Consider the following 15350-nt stretch of genomic DNA (forward strand, 5'->3'; position numbering starts at 1 on the left):
TTTAAGACTTTTATTTTTAATTAACATTTCTTTTTGTTTACTACTTTTACTTTACTGTAGGATATAACTGTTAATGAGCTTAAACATAATTGTTCTTAGTCTCTAGACATTATATAACAAGATTATAAGTTTTAAAAAATATCTAGCAGAATTATGAGATTCCCCTATTCTCCTTCTCTTACCAAATTGTACAGTGGCAGTTATTCAAAGCATTTACAGAAAGTAACAAAAACTAAACTTTATTTTCCTTACAAACTAAAATAATTTAGAAACTACATAAAAGTAAAAAAAAAAAAAATGAAATCTTGCCTTAATGATTTAAAAACTTTGGGTTTCTTTTCCTCATATTTAAATAGGGTCTTCTCTGGAACCATTTTCCATGCCTTTTAAAAAGCAGAATTTTCTTTTCTTTTTTTAGCTTAAAAAAAAAACAAAAACATTTTTCCAACTACATGTAAAAACAGTTTTTAACAATCATTTTTTAAAATATTCACTTCCAAATTCTCTTCTTCCTTTTCTCCTTTTCCCTTCCCCCCTCATTGAGAAGGCAAAGTCATATAAATTTATACATATAGAATTATGCAAAATATTTCCATATTAGTCAAATTGTGAAAGAAAACAGACCAAAGACATAAGTTTGCTTCAATCTACATTCAGACTCCATCAGTTCTTTCACTGGAGGTGGATAGCATTGTTCATCTTAAGTTCATCAAATCAATATTGCTGAGAATAGCTGTCTTTCACAGTTTTTATGTGATATCGCTATTGCTATGTAAAGTGTTCTGATCCTGCTCACTTCACTTTCATATCACAATGTAAGTTTTTGTAAGTCTTCCAAGATTTTTCTGAAAGCATCCTACTTGTCATTTCTTACATTAGTATTTTCCAATAGAGAGAGCTGAAACTCTTGAGTCGATGCACTGAGGTCACGACAGCCGAGCACTTGAAGCTAACTACCGACTGGACAATACTCTATGGGCATATGCTTGGAAAATGGCCCTTCCCACTATCCTGTGCTGGCTCGGTGATTGGTGTATACAGAAGATTGTAGAAGGGACTAGGGGGTGGAATAAGACTAGCTAGAGTCACTTTGGCGGTGGACAAGGAAGAAGGTGGTTGCTGAAATAATACTTCCATCCCCTTCACTTCTGCCTCGAAAGACCAAGAATAAAGACTAAGGACTTTTGCTTATCCTGACTCTGGCTAATTCTAAGGTATCCTGGGTGCTAGCGCGATTGTCACAGTTGCTATAAATGTTTTTTGTACATGCAGATCTTTGTCCTTTTCTTTTTCCCATCTCTTTGGGATACAGACCTAGTACTGGTATTGCTGGCTCAAAGGATATGCAGTTTTAAAGGATATGCTTGAGCATAGTTCCAAATTGCTTTCCATAATGCATTTAGTGTCCCAATTTTCCCATATTCTCTCCAATATTTGTCATTTTCTCTTTCTGTCATGTTAGCCAATATGAAAAGTGTGAAGTGGTACTAAAAGTAGTTTTAATTTCCATTTCTCTAACCCATAGTAATTGAGAGCATTTGTTCATATAATTACAGATAGCTTTGATTCCTTCATCTGACAACTATCTCTTCATATCCTTTAACTATTTATCAATTTGGCATTGATTTTTAGTCTGATACATTTGACTCACTTATCTGTATATTTGAGAAATGAAGTCTTTAGCAGAAAAAACTTGTAAAGATTTTTCCACAGTTATTATCTTCTTTCAAAAGTGTTTTACTTTTGCCTACTACTTTCCCAAATACACATCCCTTCTATCAACCCTACTACCCTTCCATTTGTCACATTTCCTCCCTACTTTCCTATAGGATAAGTTTTTATATCCTAAGTATTTGTGTTACTTCCTCCCTCTTTGAACTAATTCTGATGAGTAAAATTCAAACATTGTTCCCTCATGTCCCCTTCATTGTAAATGCTTTTTTATGTGAGATAATTTACTTCTATCTCTTCCTTCTCCCAGTAAATTCCTTTTTCTCACCCCTTAATTTTTTAAAAAAGATATCATAATATCAATTCACACCCATCTCTTCCCCTCCCTTTCCCCCCCCCCCCCCCCAGGTATATAAAGTTCCTAGGAGTTACATGTATCATCTTCCCATGTTAGAAATGAAAACAGTTTAACCTTACGGAACCATATGGTTTTTCCTTCCTGTTTACCTTTTTATGCTTCTGTTGAGTCCTGTATTTGAAAGTGAAATTTTCTTATTCTCTGGTCTACTTTGTTAACTGTCCATTTTTCCCCTGGAGGATTATACTATAATCCTGGTTCCTTTGCCCTCTGAAATACCATATTCCAAGCTCTTTGACCTTAATATAAAAGATGCTAAAATTTTGTGTTATCCTTTGGTTTCACAATATTTCAATCATTTCTTGCTTCTTGTAATATTTTCTCCTTAACTTGGGAGTTCTGGAATTTGGCTGTAATATTCCTGGAAATTTTCATGTTGGGATCTCTTTTTAGGAGATGATTTACCCTGTGGTTCTAGGATATCAGGTTAGTTTTCCTTGATAATTTCTTGAAATGTGATGTATGGGCTTTTTGATTTTTTGATCATGGCTTTCAGATAGTCCAATAATTCTCAAGTTATCTTTTCTCAATCTGTTTTCCATGTCTGTTCTTTTTCCAGTGATATATTTAACATTTTCTATTTTTTTTGTTCTTTTGATTTTGTTTTATTGTTTCTTAATGTCTCATGGTCATTAGTTTCCACTTGCCCAAATTCAAATTTTTAAGGAATTATTTTCTTCAATGAGGTTTTATCCCTCCTTTTCCATTAGGCCAATTTAGGCCAATTTTACTTTTAAGTAGTTCTTTTTTCCAGTTAATTTTTTTCTTTTTTTTTTTTTTCATTTGGCCAATTCTGCTTTTTGAGACATTCTCTTGAGTGGATTTTTGTGTCTCTTTTACTATTTGCCCTATTTTTTTAAAAGGTCTTTACTTTTTTTTTTTATTTATTTTTATTACTCATTGCTTTATGAATCATGTTGGGGGAGAAAAATCAGCAAAACAGAAAAACCATGGGAAAAAGGCAAAAAAAATAGAAAAAAGAAGTGAACATAGCAAGTGTTGATTTTCATTCAATCTCTTTTATAGATTATCTTCTTCATATCACAGCTTGTTCAGCCATTCCCCAATTGATAGGCATCTACCCATTTTCTAATTCTTTGCTATGTTATTTTCTTCAGTATTTTTTTGTGCCTTTCTTTTCCCAATTTTTCTTCTCTTTAATTTAAAAAAAATGATTTTTGAGTTCTCTCGAGAATTCTTTTTGAATCTGAGACCAATTAATCACGTAATTATTTATATTTATTTTCTATGTTTCTCCCTCTTTTCCTCTTCCCCCAGTAAGAGTGTAAGTCCTTTGAAGTAAGGAACTGTTTTCTATTTGTTTTTGTATTCCCAAACACCTTTCACAGATCTGGAACATAATATGTACAGCATGGCTTCTTAAACTTTTTCCACTCATAGCCCTTTTTACCTGACAAATTTTTATGTGACCTCAGGTTATACATATATAAAATAAGTATACAAATCAAACATTTACTGACAAATCATAATTTTGCAATCCTTACATTTAGTTACACAACCCTACATGGGCTCATAACCTAAAATAAGGTTTGCTATGTAATAAATACTTAATAGATTTTTATTGAATTCTTTTCCACACCAAGCAGGTGCTCAATCATTTATATAAGTAGTTATGGCTTGATTGTTTTGGATTCTGAATAGCCACTGCATTTCTTAAGATAGGTTTTTATGGGTATGTCTGTAATTTCATTTGACTCAATTTTGAAAGTACAACATTTGTGGTAATGACATCATAAGAATGCTAAATTCACTGGGCTATTTTTAAAGTGTTTCTAAGAATTGTTTCAGCAATTGGACTGGAACAAGTGGAAGACAAGTGATTAAAATGTCCATACCCTTTGACCAAGAGATTCCACTGCTAAGCATAAGCCATAGGGAAATCAATGACAAAAAGAAAGGCTCCATAAGCACCCAAATATTTATAGCAGCACTTTTTGGAATAGCAAGGAATTGGAAATAAGTAGATACCCCTTAATTGGGAAATCGACAGATAGGTTTTAGTGTATAAATATCATGTATACTGTAATAACAATACTGTATTTTAAGAAACAATATGATGGACTAAGTTCTTTTCAGGACTAAACCCACTATGAGGTACTCATCCCCCTCATAATGCCTTCCCTTTAATGGCATCTTTCTCCTTAGCTAATTCTGATTAGTTTGTTAAACTCCTCTATGAATTTATCCTGCCAGTCAAGGAATGACATACTCAGGTCTCATGGCATATTCCTTTAATGGATTTTTCCAAACTCTTTTCCTTGGTAACCCCATTGCCCTCCAAAAACGACTTCATATTTATCACTCCTGGAGCCTATTTTACTTCTTCATTTTGTTTGTAACCTCTTCTCCTAAATAAATGTCCTTTCTGGCCTCTCCCCCGCCTCCCCCCGAAAAAAAAAAAGAAAAGGAAAAAAAAACAAGGTGAATACAGAAAAGTCTGGGAAGATATATGTACTAATACAAAGTGAAAAAATTAGCAAAACAATGGAAGCTGAATGCTAAAAAATTCTGATGGTCCTAGCTTACCCTCCAAGAAGAGATGAAAAGGCACTTCTCCCCACAGTGCAGAGCTTGGAGATACTGAGTGTGCAATATTGAGAGCATGTATCATATCTGTGTTGGCTAGTTTTAATTTTTTTTTTTACCCCTTATATGAAATTTAGCCCCTTAGAAAGTCTATCAAGGTGAAATTCATTGGAATGTGTAGGTTACATAAAGGCAAAAGATATCAATAAAAATTTATTACAAAGAAAGTTTCTAAATAAAAATCTATTACAATTGCTTGATTTTTATTGGTTATGGTGATGGAATTTTGAATTACAGGATTCTTGTCATATCTACACATCTATGCGTCCTAATCTAGGAGTAAGTCATCAAACATTTTTTTTTTTTTTTTACTTTTTCCTTTTCTTAGTTATACCACTTTTAGTTGCCTCTTCTTTAGGAGGACTTGGGGTAAAATGAGGCTCTTCTGCTGGGTCTTTAATCACAACAGTAATTGTTTCCACGTCATAATCTTGTCTTTTGGCTTCTTCCTCTAGTAAGATATTAAGCCTAAAACCAAGTAACAAAGGACATTTTAATTTTCTTTAAAATTTGGAAAAAAAAAAACCTTCATGCTTATTTTCATATACAAAACTAGCAATATATTTTTTTAAAGTTCCTAAAACAAGAAAACAGCTATAACAACTTTACAACGGTGATGTCAAATAGAAAAACATGGGGAGAAAGAATGAGGCAGGGACTAAACCTTAAAAGGATGCCTCTTATGGTTACATATTAACTTAGAAAAAATATATTTAGATCTTTATTCTTTTGTATTTTATTTTGTTAGATATTTCTCAATCAAAGCAAATTAAGACAACTCTGAGGTACCACTATACATCACTCAGATTAACTAAGATAACAGGAAAAGATAATAATAAATGTCTCAAAGGATGTGGGAAAACTGGGACACTAATACATTGTTGGTGGAGTTGTGAACTTACTGATCCAGCCATTCTGGAAAGCAATTTGGAACTGTGTTCAAAGGACTATCAAACTGTGCATACCTTTTGATCCAGCAGTGTTTAGGAAAAGGAACCCACACGTGCAAAAATGTTTGTAGCAGCCATTTTTATAGTGGCAAGAAACTGGAAACTAAGTGGATGCCCAACAGTTGGGGAATGGTTGAATAAGTTATAGTGTATGAATATAATGGAATATTATTGTTCTGTAAGAAATGACCAGCAGTGTGATTTCAAAAAAGCCTGGAGAGACTTGCATGAACTGAGTAGAAGCAAGAGAATCTTATACACAGCAACAAGATTATGTGATAATCGGCTGTAGTGGACGTGGCTCTTTTCAACAATGAGGTGATTCACGGCAATTCCAATAGAGTTGGGATGGAGAGAGCCATCTGCACCCAGAAAGAGGACTATGGGGACTGAATGTAGACCAAAGCATAGTATTTTTACTTTTTGTTGTTGTTTGCTAGGTTTTTTTCTTATTTTTTTTCTTTCACCTTTTAATCTGATTTTTCTTATGCAGCATGACAAATAGGGAAATATGTTTAGAAGAATCATGCATGTTTAACCTATATTGGATTACTTGCTGTTTATGGGAGAAGGTGGATGGGAGGGAGAAAAATTTGAAACACAAGGTTTTGCAAAGGTGAATGTATAAAGGTAAACAATCTTTGCATATAAATATTTCTCAATTACATTTTAATCTGATTCTGGCTGCATTCTGGAGTGTTGCATTGATTATATAAATAAATTGCATTTGACTCTTTTTGCCTAAAACTTGACCTTTTCTCAAATCTCCCTACTGCTTGACTTTTAGTGTTAGTTGCACTGAATATACCCAACTAGGGTTTTAAAATGTAGTTTAAATTAGCTAAGATGACAATCAGTTCACAGTCTTGTTGCAATTCCTATATGACTTCCTCACCCTGTTATGCCACAATTCTCTTTTATTGTCATGACTCATTTTCCCTAATTATCCTGACTCCTGCCTTGATTTCCCTGCTTCTCAGTTCTGCAAAACCTCCCCTTCTTTATCAGAGTCCTTGATAAGGATAAAAGATCTTGTTTGCCTCTCCCCATCCCAAGCTACCAGAATGTCATATACCATCTTATCAAGATGCCTCTCCCCATGTCTTTCTTGGGCAAAAAGGGGTCATAAGTGGAAAAAGTTTAAGAAGTCCTGCTCTACAGATAGGAGTGGCAAATATGATATCAAAATAGAAAAACAAGGAAATAAATTAGAACAAAAGCTGAGAAAACCACATAAACAAGAGTTTGGATCTTGTTCTTAAATGATTCTGATGTGTTAGAATAGCTATACTTTTTGAAAAATAGTTAAATGACCCCAGCTGATTCTAGAATTCTATTGTGTTTTTTCTAATTTACCACATGAGTTTCATCTAAACAAATTGGTTTGACAGTCTTAGAAAGAACTATACAGTTTTAGTCCAAAAAAAGCATTGGGTAATGATCTCTATCCCCCAATATTACTTAAGACAATTTTCAAAATTCTAACAATAAAAATAAGAAAGAAATTGAAGACATGATGGTTGATAGAGAAGACAAAATTGTTTTTGTTTAATAATTTACTTTGAAAACTCAAATTTGCAAAAAAAAAAAAAAGAGAGACAACTTCAGTAAAGTAACAATATTTAAAATGATTTCAAAAGAACTACCATTTCCTTAAGATAACAAAAACCAGGTGAAAACAATAAAAAAGGAAATTCTATTCAAAATAACTACAAAATGCATAATAATAGTTAGCATTTTACATAGCCCCTAAATTTAGGTTGACAAAGCACTTTACAAATATTAACTTATTTGATTCTCACAACAATCCTGTGAAAGTTGATGCTATTTTAAAATATCTAAGAGCTAAATCCAAGAAATTTAAACACATCTTAAATAATGAATTTGATGTTAAAAAGCCATTTGACACTCAATATCTCATTACTATAGACTAATAGTCTATAGTATAGAATTGCAGATCATATTGAAGTATTCAAGAGGGAGTAATGTGTTCTCTCTTTTTTTTTTTTAACAAAGTTAATTTTTGTGTTTTAAAAATTACCTTGCTTCTATTTCTTCATCTTCTATTTTTTTCTTCTCAGCCAATTCTTTTTCCAGTATTCTGTTTTCTTTTATTTTCTCTTTTAGGAGTTCTTCATGTTTGTATGCTTGAAAGAATGTGTTCACAAAAAAGAAGTATATGTGATTGATCCATGTATTAATTTTTTCTTTTCTTCCATCCTTGGACTTTTCAAATTTTTCTGTAATAAATGTTCACTAGAATTATTATCAGTTCAATCTAACTTATCTAACATTTGCCTTTAGGATTTTTAATAGTTTTTTACATTCATCCCTGCAAAAACTTGTGTTCCAGATCTTTTCTCCCTCCCACTTCTCCCTTTTCCTAGACAGCAAGTAATCCAATATATGTTAAACATGTGCAATTATTGCATACATATTTCCACAATTATCATGCTGTACAAGAAAAATCAGATCAAAAAGGGAAAAAAAAACGAGAAAGAAAACAAAATAAAAGCAAATAACAAAAAAGGTGAAAATACTATGTTGTGATCCACAATCAGTTCCCACAGCTCTCTCTCTCGGTGCACATGGCTTTTTCCATCACAAGACCATTGCAGTTAGCTTGAATCATCGCCACGTCCATCAGAATTGATCATCGTATAATCTTATTGCCATGTAAAATGATCTCCTGGTTCTGCTCGTTTCACTCAGCATCAGTTCCTGTAAGTCTCTCCAGGCCTTTCTGAAATCATCCTGCTAATCATTTCTTAGAAAAATAGTATTTCATAGCATTCATATATCATAATTTATTCAGCCATTCTCCAACTGATGGGCATCCACTCAGATTCCATAATTTCACTACAGTTTCAATTGTAGTGGCAATTTCCTTGCCATTACAAAAAGGGCTACCACAAACATTTTTGCACATATGGGTCCTTTTCCTTTTTTTATAATTTATTTGGGATACAGGTCCAATAGAGACACTGCTAGATCAAATGATATGCAGAGCTTGATAGCCCTTTTGGCATAGTTCTAAACGCTCTCCAGAATGGTTGATTTAGTTCACAACTCCACCAACAATGTATTACTTGTCCCAGTTTTCCTACATCTCCAACATTCGTCATTTTTTTTTTCTGTCATCTTAATCAATTGATAGGTATATAGTAGTACCTCAGAGTTGTCTTAATTTGCATTTCTCTAATCAATAGTGATTCAGAGCATTTTTCTATATGAATAGAAATGGTTTTCATTTCTTCGTCTGAAACATGTCTATTCACATTCTTTGACCATTTCTCAATTGGAAAATGGCTTGTATTCTTATAAATTTGAATCAATTCTCTATACATTTTAGAAATGAGACCTTTATCAGAACTCTTGGATGTAAATTTTTTTTCCAGTTTTCTGCTCCCCTTCTAAGCTTGTCTGCATTGGTTTTGTTTGTACAAAAACTTTTTAACTTAATATAATCAAAATTATCCATTTTGCATTTCATACTATATTCTAGTTCTTCTTTGACCATAAATTCCTTCCTTCTCCACAGATCTGAAAGGTCTATCCTTTGTTCTTCTGATTTGCTTATAGTATTACTCTTTATGTCTAAATCATGAATCCATTTCAATCTTATCTTGGTATGGAGTGTTAGGTGTTGGTCAGTGCCTAGTTTTTGCCATAATATTTTCCAGTTTTCCCAGCAATTTTTGTCAAATAGTGAGTTCTTATCCCAGAAGGTGGGGTCTTTGGGTTTATCAAACACTAGATTACTATAGTCATTGACTATTGTGTCTTGTGAATCTAACCTATTTCACATATGGACTATTCTATTTCTTAGCCAGTACCAAATGGTTTTGATAACTGCTGTTTTGAAATATAGTTTTAGATCTGATACAGCTATTGGCAATTTAGTATTTTATAATATTCTCTCTTTTTGTTTGTTTTCTATCATATAACATTCCCACTTGGTAGATTTTAGGTTTGTGAAAATTATTAGAGCACTTTCTTTGTAAATGAACTCACCTGTTTGGTAGGGAATTTATTTTGTCTAGAAAAGAGCAACTTGAGTTCTTCTGCATGTGGAACAAATGATGCTAAGAATTTTAATTCTTTGAATTGAAATCAATATAAACTGAGATCTTGGGGGGAGGAGAGGAAGGGTAGTGCAGGGTTAGAAATCTCAAACTCCTCTGGGAAAGGCCCCACTCTCCTGTTCATAGGGGAAACTTCCAGATAAGTAATCTCATTCAATTGGAAATGTTGGCCTGGGGCATGGTCAGTGCCCTCTGTTGAGTTGAAAATGAGTCCCTCAAATCCATCTGGAGATTGGCCCCTAGCTTGGGGCCAAAGAAACCCAATATATCAAACACTGTGTGCCCAGATCTTTTGCAAAAGTTCTGACACGATTTTGCCCACTAAAAAAGCTATTTTCTTAGTGTAATAAACTCATTCTTGCCCCAAACTTTGAGCCTGTATTCATTGGGGTTTGTGACCAGCCAGGGGGATTTTATTGCTATCAGGACCCTCATTTCTCACACCTCAATATTTAGTGGCCCATTAGGGGGATCCCTGAAATTCTGACCAAGATAAGCCTTCTTTTATTGTCTATTCTATAGCTGGGACACTCAAATACCCAGGAAGATTTGGCTGTCAGAAGCCTCTATGCTCAAGCAGAATTCCCTGGTGGGGACACCTGGACGTAGAATTCCTGCGTTTCTGACAAGAATCTTCTTAATCAGGGAACTTCTGCCACCTTTCTCCCTCTCTAGGAATGCCTAGGAGGACAGGGTGCTATAAGATCCAGAAAAATTTAAGATTTGTGGCAAAATGGGACAATTTACCTTGGTCTTTATTCATAAGAATTCTCCCCTAGGCTGTTTCTTAAATATAGACAAATTTGGCTTAAAAGATCTCAAAACTAAAAAGCTTAAATTAAAACAGCACTGCAGGGTGCTGCTTAAATTTGCTGGAAGGAAATCAAAATTGGATACTAACCTTTTAAATAACCACCTCCTTCCTGCTGCTCTGGGAACAAAGGATTCCTCTGAATCCCTTCCAGAACCACCTTCTTACCAAAGACAGCATCTTATGTCTGACAATATTTCTTTAACTCTATTCCTCCTCACCTCCTAAACCAAATCCTGAGACTTCTCGACCCCCACTCCTCATTCCCTCTGTTATAAGGAGTGGTATTCCTTTTCCTACTCTTCAGGATTCTGATTTAGCCATCCCTTCTAATCTCTGCCCCTGAGAGAAGTAGCAGACTCTCAGGGAGTGACACTTAGGTACGAGTGCTTTTTTCAATGTCAAATATCTCCAGACTGCAGAAAAACTTGGCCATTACTCTGAGGACCCCACCAAGTTTGTTGAGGGGTCCAAGGCCAACGGCCTCCTTGACCTGTCCTGGGGAGATGTTAATATTAAACAATCTGCCCCAGATATGTGAGGAAGCTGCAGAAGCCAGCTTGGAACCCTCAAAGTTCTCTTACTCAGCCGTTAGAAACAGCATTTGGAGTCTTTAATAATAGGGAGCAAAATGCAATAGAGGAGAAAGACCACAGAGTTAAAGCAAGAAATAGAGAACAGGCCCATTTTTTTAGCTGCTGCCATATCTGGGAACCATAGGAGTTCATGCTTCAGGTATAATGGACAGGACCATTGGCCTGAAACTGCCCTCTTAGGAAACTCCCCAGTCCTTGCCCTGAATGCAACCAGGAGGGATGCTGGAGGAGAGACTGTGTACAAGCTGCCCCTCAATACCCTCCTCTCCAGCAGGATTTTGAGGCTTGGTCAAGCTCTCAAAGCTCTCCCATATTCTCTCTGAAATCTGAGAGAAAATAAATTTATCTGGGACCAAGAAATTCCTGGGCAAGTCACCCCAGCCTTAGTCAGGATTGAGAAAAGGCGGGGGTCTTAACTCAAGCGCTTGGACTCAATCCCAGCTTAGTTGATTATTTCTCTAAAAAAAACTGGACTCAGTTTCCCTAGGATAGCCCTCCTGACAGAGCAGTGGCTGCTCTGGCCCTTCTAATTGAAGAAGTCTCAGAACTTACTTTGGGGCAGCCATTGAAGGTTCTAACCCCCCACCGGGTTCAGAGCATTTTAGAAGCCAAAGGGTACCAGTGGCTTGCTGGTGGGAGTTTACTATATCAAACTCTCCTCCTAGACACCCCAACCTGACTCTGGGTGTGCCATACTCTCAGTCCTGGCCTTCTGCTCCCTGACAATACTCACTCAGGAGACAGCATTCATAATTGTGAGGAAGCTTTAGATTCTCTTTACTCTGGTCGATCTGACTTGAGGGATATTCCTCTTGACAACCCAGATGGTGGAAGGTTTACAGATGGGTCTAGTTTTCTTGGAAATGGGGAAAGAAAGGCAGGATATTCTGTGGTGATCCTCAATGGCACCCTGGAAGTGAAGCCATTGCCTCCTGGGACTTCTACCCAGAAAGCTGAACTCATTGTCCTAATCAGAGCTTTGGAACTGGGGAAGGGAATGAGAGTAAACATCTATACATCTATACAGACTCCAAATACGCCTTCACATTTTGCATACTCATAGGGCTATATGGAAAGAAAGGGGACTTTTAACTGCAAAGAATTCTCCTATTTAATATGGAGGAGAAATTCTACAGCTATTGAAAGCTGTCCACGAACCCAGGGAGGTTTCAGTTATATTTTGTAAAGGACACCAGAAGGGAGATTCACTTCAGACCAAGGGGAATAGGGTTGCAGAGTCAGCTGCGAGGGCTACTGCCCATTCACCCCTGACTATGGCACCTTTAATCCCCCAGCTTCCTGATTCTTACACTTCTTCATATAGCTCACAGGAACAAGCCCTTGCAGAAGAAAGGGGATACACCCTTTCTCCTTCTGCTTGGTTTCAAAAATCCTCAAGCCAATTTTTAATCTCAGAGACAAGTGATTGGAAACTTATTTTGGTTTTCACCAAGCTACTCACTTGGGGAGAAATGCTCTTCAATCTCTTGTGAAACACATTTTTACTGGTCACAAGCTGGGAGAAATGATCAGGCAGGTCTGCCAGGCCTGCCCAGTTTGTGCCCAAGTAAATCCTGAAGGAGCTGTTAAACCTCCCTCTCTCCTGAAGCCTGTTCAGAGCTATCATAGATTGTTTGTGAAAGAATTGGCAAAACCTGAATGGTGAAGTCTGTGGCTAAAGTGGGTTTATTACACTAAGAAAATAGCTTTCTTAATGGACAAAATTTTGTTAGGATTATTTTTTTAAAAGGTCCGGGTACACAGTGTTTGATATATTGGGTTTCTTTGGCCCCGAGACAGGGGCCAATCTACAAATGAGGGAGTTATTTTCAACTCAATAGAGGGCACAGACCATGTCTCAAGCCAAGATTTCCAATTGAATGAGATTAGTTATCTAAGAGTTTCCCCTATGAACAGGAGGATGCCCCGCCCCCCCCCGAGGGAGGGGTTTGAGATTTCAAATACAGGACTACCCTTCCCCCCTCAAGATCTCCATTTATATCAAAATGACCAAGTAAATAAGTTTACAATCCCATTCTGCCCATGAGGTAGTGCTGTGGGATTTGTGTTCAAAGTGAAGTTCTCTCTATTCTGTATGTATCTGTAATATTCATTAGAGAAATCCAATCTATCAAAAAATTGTTTCAGTGTCTCTGTCTTTCATATATAATTTTTTGTTAGTGACATATACTGTGATAAGATAGGATTTAATCAGTGGGAGTCCATTTTCCCTCTCTTAGTTTGGTCCTCTTGCCTCTTCTGAACTGATCTATGAATACTTGGAAATGTAGCAGGACTACAAAGATGGCTCTGTTGATAGACCAGATTTTACAATCATTAAAATTTGGAGTCCAGGAAGACAGAGGTAGGAAAGCAATCCCTTTGCAACCTGGGTTTGAGATGATGCTCCACATCTATTTTTGTTGAATTGTTGATGGCAGAAGCAACAATGTGAGCACTGTTTTGGCATCTGGGGCTCCAGATGATAAAGCTTCTTGGCCTGACATTTGCTATTTTTGCAGAAGATGGTGAGTTCTGATTATGCTGGAAGGTGGCCACAATGGTATGAGAAGATTGTGGATATACTAAAGTAACAAATTATCTTCATTTATGTTAATAGTAAATTTACAATAAAAAGCAAAGTAGAAAAATGAGGAAATAGCCATTTTTATATCTATTATTTTAAAGTCATGCCAACTCTTTTGCATGACTGCTAACTTCTTGTCTTCTCATGAAAAAAAAAATCAAATCTCCATTGTGGACAATCCACTGAAGATAGTCCAAGGAAGGATTTAGACAGAGATTTGACTTTGAAAGACATTTTTGTCCTTAGACTTACATGTAAGCACCTTTGAGATCTTTTTTTGAAAATCAGCATGAAGGAGGAGGGGAATTGTTCCCTTTATGGTTATCACTCTGAGATTGTGTCCCCTTTTCTGATCTCAGAGATCAGGATCTCCTAGGCTCCAAGGAGTCTACAGAAGACCCACCTTCCCAGGATAAGAGAAGCAGTACTATTCAGGGGCAAATCAACTCCCAGAGAAATTCTAAATTCTCATTCAATTGAGGAATCCCAGTCTGATCAGCTCGGAGTGGGACAGCCCTTACCAAGATACCCAATATAACAGCTCCCCTTAACTAAGGTCTTTGCAGATGGCCCTAGATAGCTTGCTCAGCTGCCAGAACCCTTCTGCCTACTGAGAAAGCGCCAAAACTCCATTTCCTTAATAGATCTTTGCCACTCATAGAAGTCAGTCCCTTGGCAAACTGATTTCTATCCAACAATAAACTTTCATTTTGCAACTAATAATTCGAGAATAAATGAATTCTTCCATTCCTAAATCTGTGGCCGATTTAAAGGGGATATTTAACAACTTTTATTGTCACTAACTTCTTGTTCACCGGGAATTGAGAGCATTCAAACAGCATCAACCATACCTGAAATCTCCTTCATAGCACATTCTTCAAAGTCAGAAATGGGTCGTGATGGTCCTGCTTCCTCTTTATCTTCTGATTTTGAGACTGCCTCTGAATAAACTGACTGCTGGACCAAAGACTCAAGTGTCCCACTGCGAGCTATAAGAAAAGAAATTTTCATTGCTTCCTCAACAATGCAAGGGACACTAGCTGTCTAGCCCAGCACCTCATGATTCATATGACAGAACTGAAGCCTCCTCGAAAAGTTAGGGGCCTTGTTGTCCTAGCTCAAAGTCAGTGCTGAGTCTTCTGGACGCATCATCTGGTGCTTTTTTCTAAGTGTTTTCATGAATCACAAATCAATTTAATGCTCATAAAAGAGGGGACAGGAAGAATTCAGTTTAATTCTGGACCCTCTTTTGTTTGTATTCTTTCAGTGATCCAACTGAGCACAGGGACCTTAAATCTGTAGTTGGGATTGTCACCCAGACTTAATAGAAGGGATTAGGAAAGCTGGATAATATCTGGAAAACCGAAATACTTTGAATTGTCTGCTCCCTGCTGTAAAGGCATGTTTTCTTTTCTTTCTTTTTTTTTTTTTTAATAACTTTTTATTGACAGAACCCATGCCAGGGTAATTTTTTACAACATTATCCCTTGCATTCACTTCTGTTCCGATTTTTCCCCTCCCTCCCTCCCTCCACCTCCTCCTCCAGATGGCAAGCAGTCCTTTACATGTTAAATAGGTGACAGTATATCCTAGATACAATATATATGTGCAGAACCGAACGGTTC

The 15350-nt window shown here is 36.2% G+C and overlaps 1 protein-coding gene across 3 annotated transcripts in view; it reads right to left on the reverse strand.

Annotated features, from left to right (window-relative positions):
- Nucleotides 1-4831: 4831 nt before the first annotated feature.
- Nucleotides 4832-15350, reverse strand: part of RSPH10B (radial spoke head 10 homolog B) — a 53051-nt gene continuing 42532 nt past the window's right edge. For all 3 annotated transcript variants that reach the window (XM_052000838.1, XM_052000824.1, XM_052000833.1), the window contains 3 exons: nt 14577-14714; nt 7688-7886; nt 4832-5164 (listed from right to left, as the gene is read on the reverse strand). In XM_052000838.1, coding sequence (XP_051856798.1) covers nt 5005-5164; nt 7688-7886; nt 14577-14714 — 497 coding nt within the window. In that variant the 3' untranslated portion in view covers nt 4832-5004. The remainder of the gene's footprint in view (nt 5165-7687; nt 7887-14576; nt 14715-15350) is intronic.

This window comes from Antechinus flavipes, chromosome 1 (assembly GCF_016432865.1).
Source record: "Antechinus flavipes isolate AdamAnt ecotype Samford, QLD, Australia chromosome 1, AdamAnt_v2, whole genome shotgun sequence".
Lineage (NCBI taxonomy): Eukaryota > Metazoa > Chordata > Mammalia > Dasyuromorphia > Dasyuridae > Antechinus > Antechinus flavipes.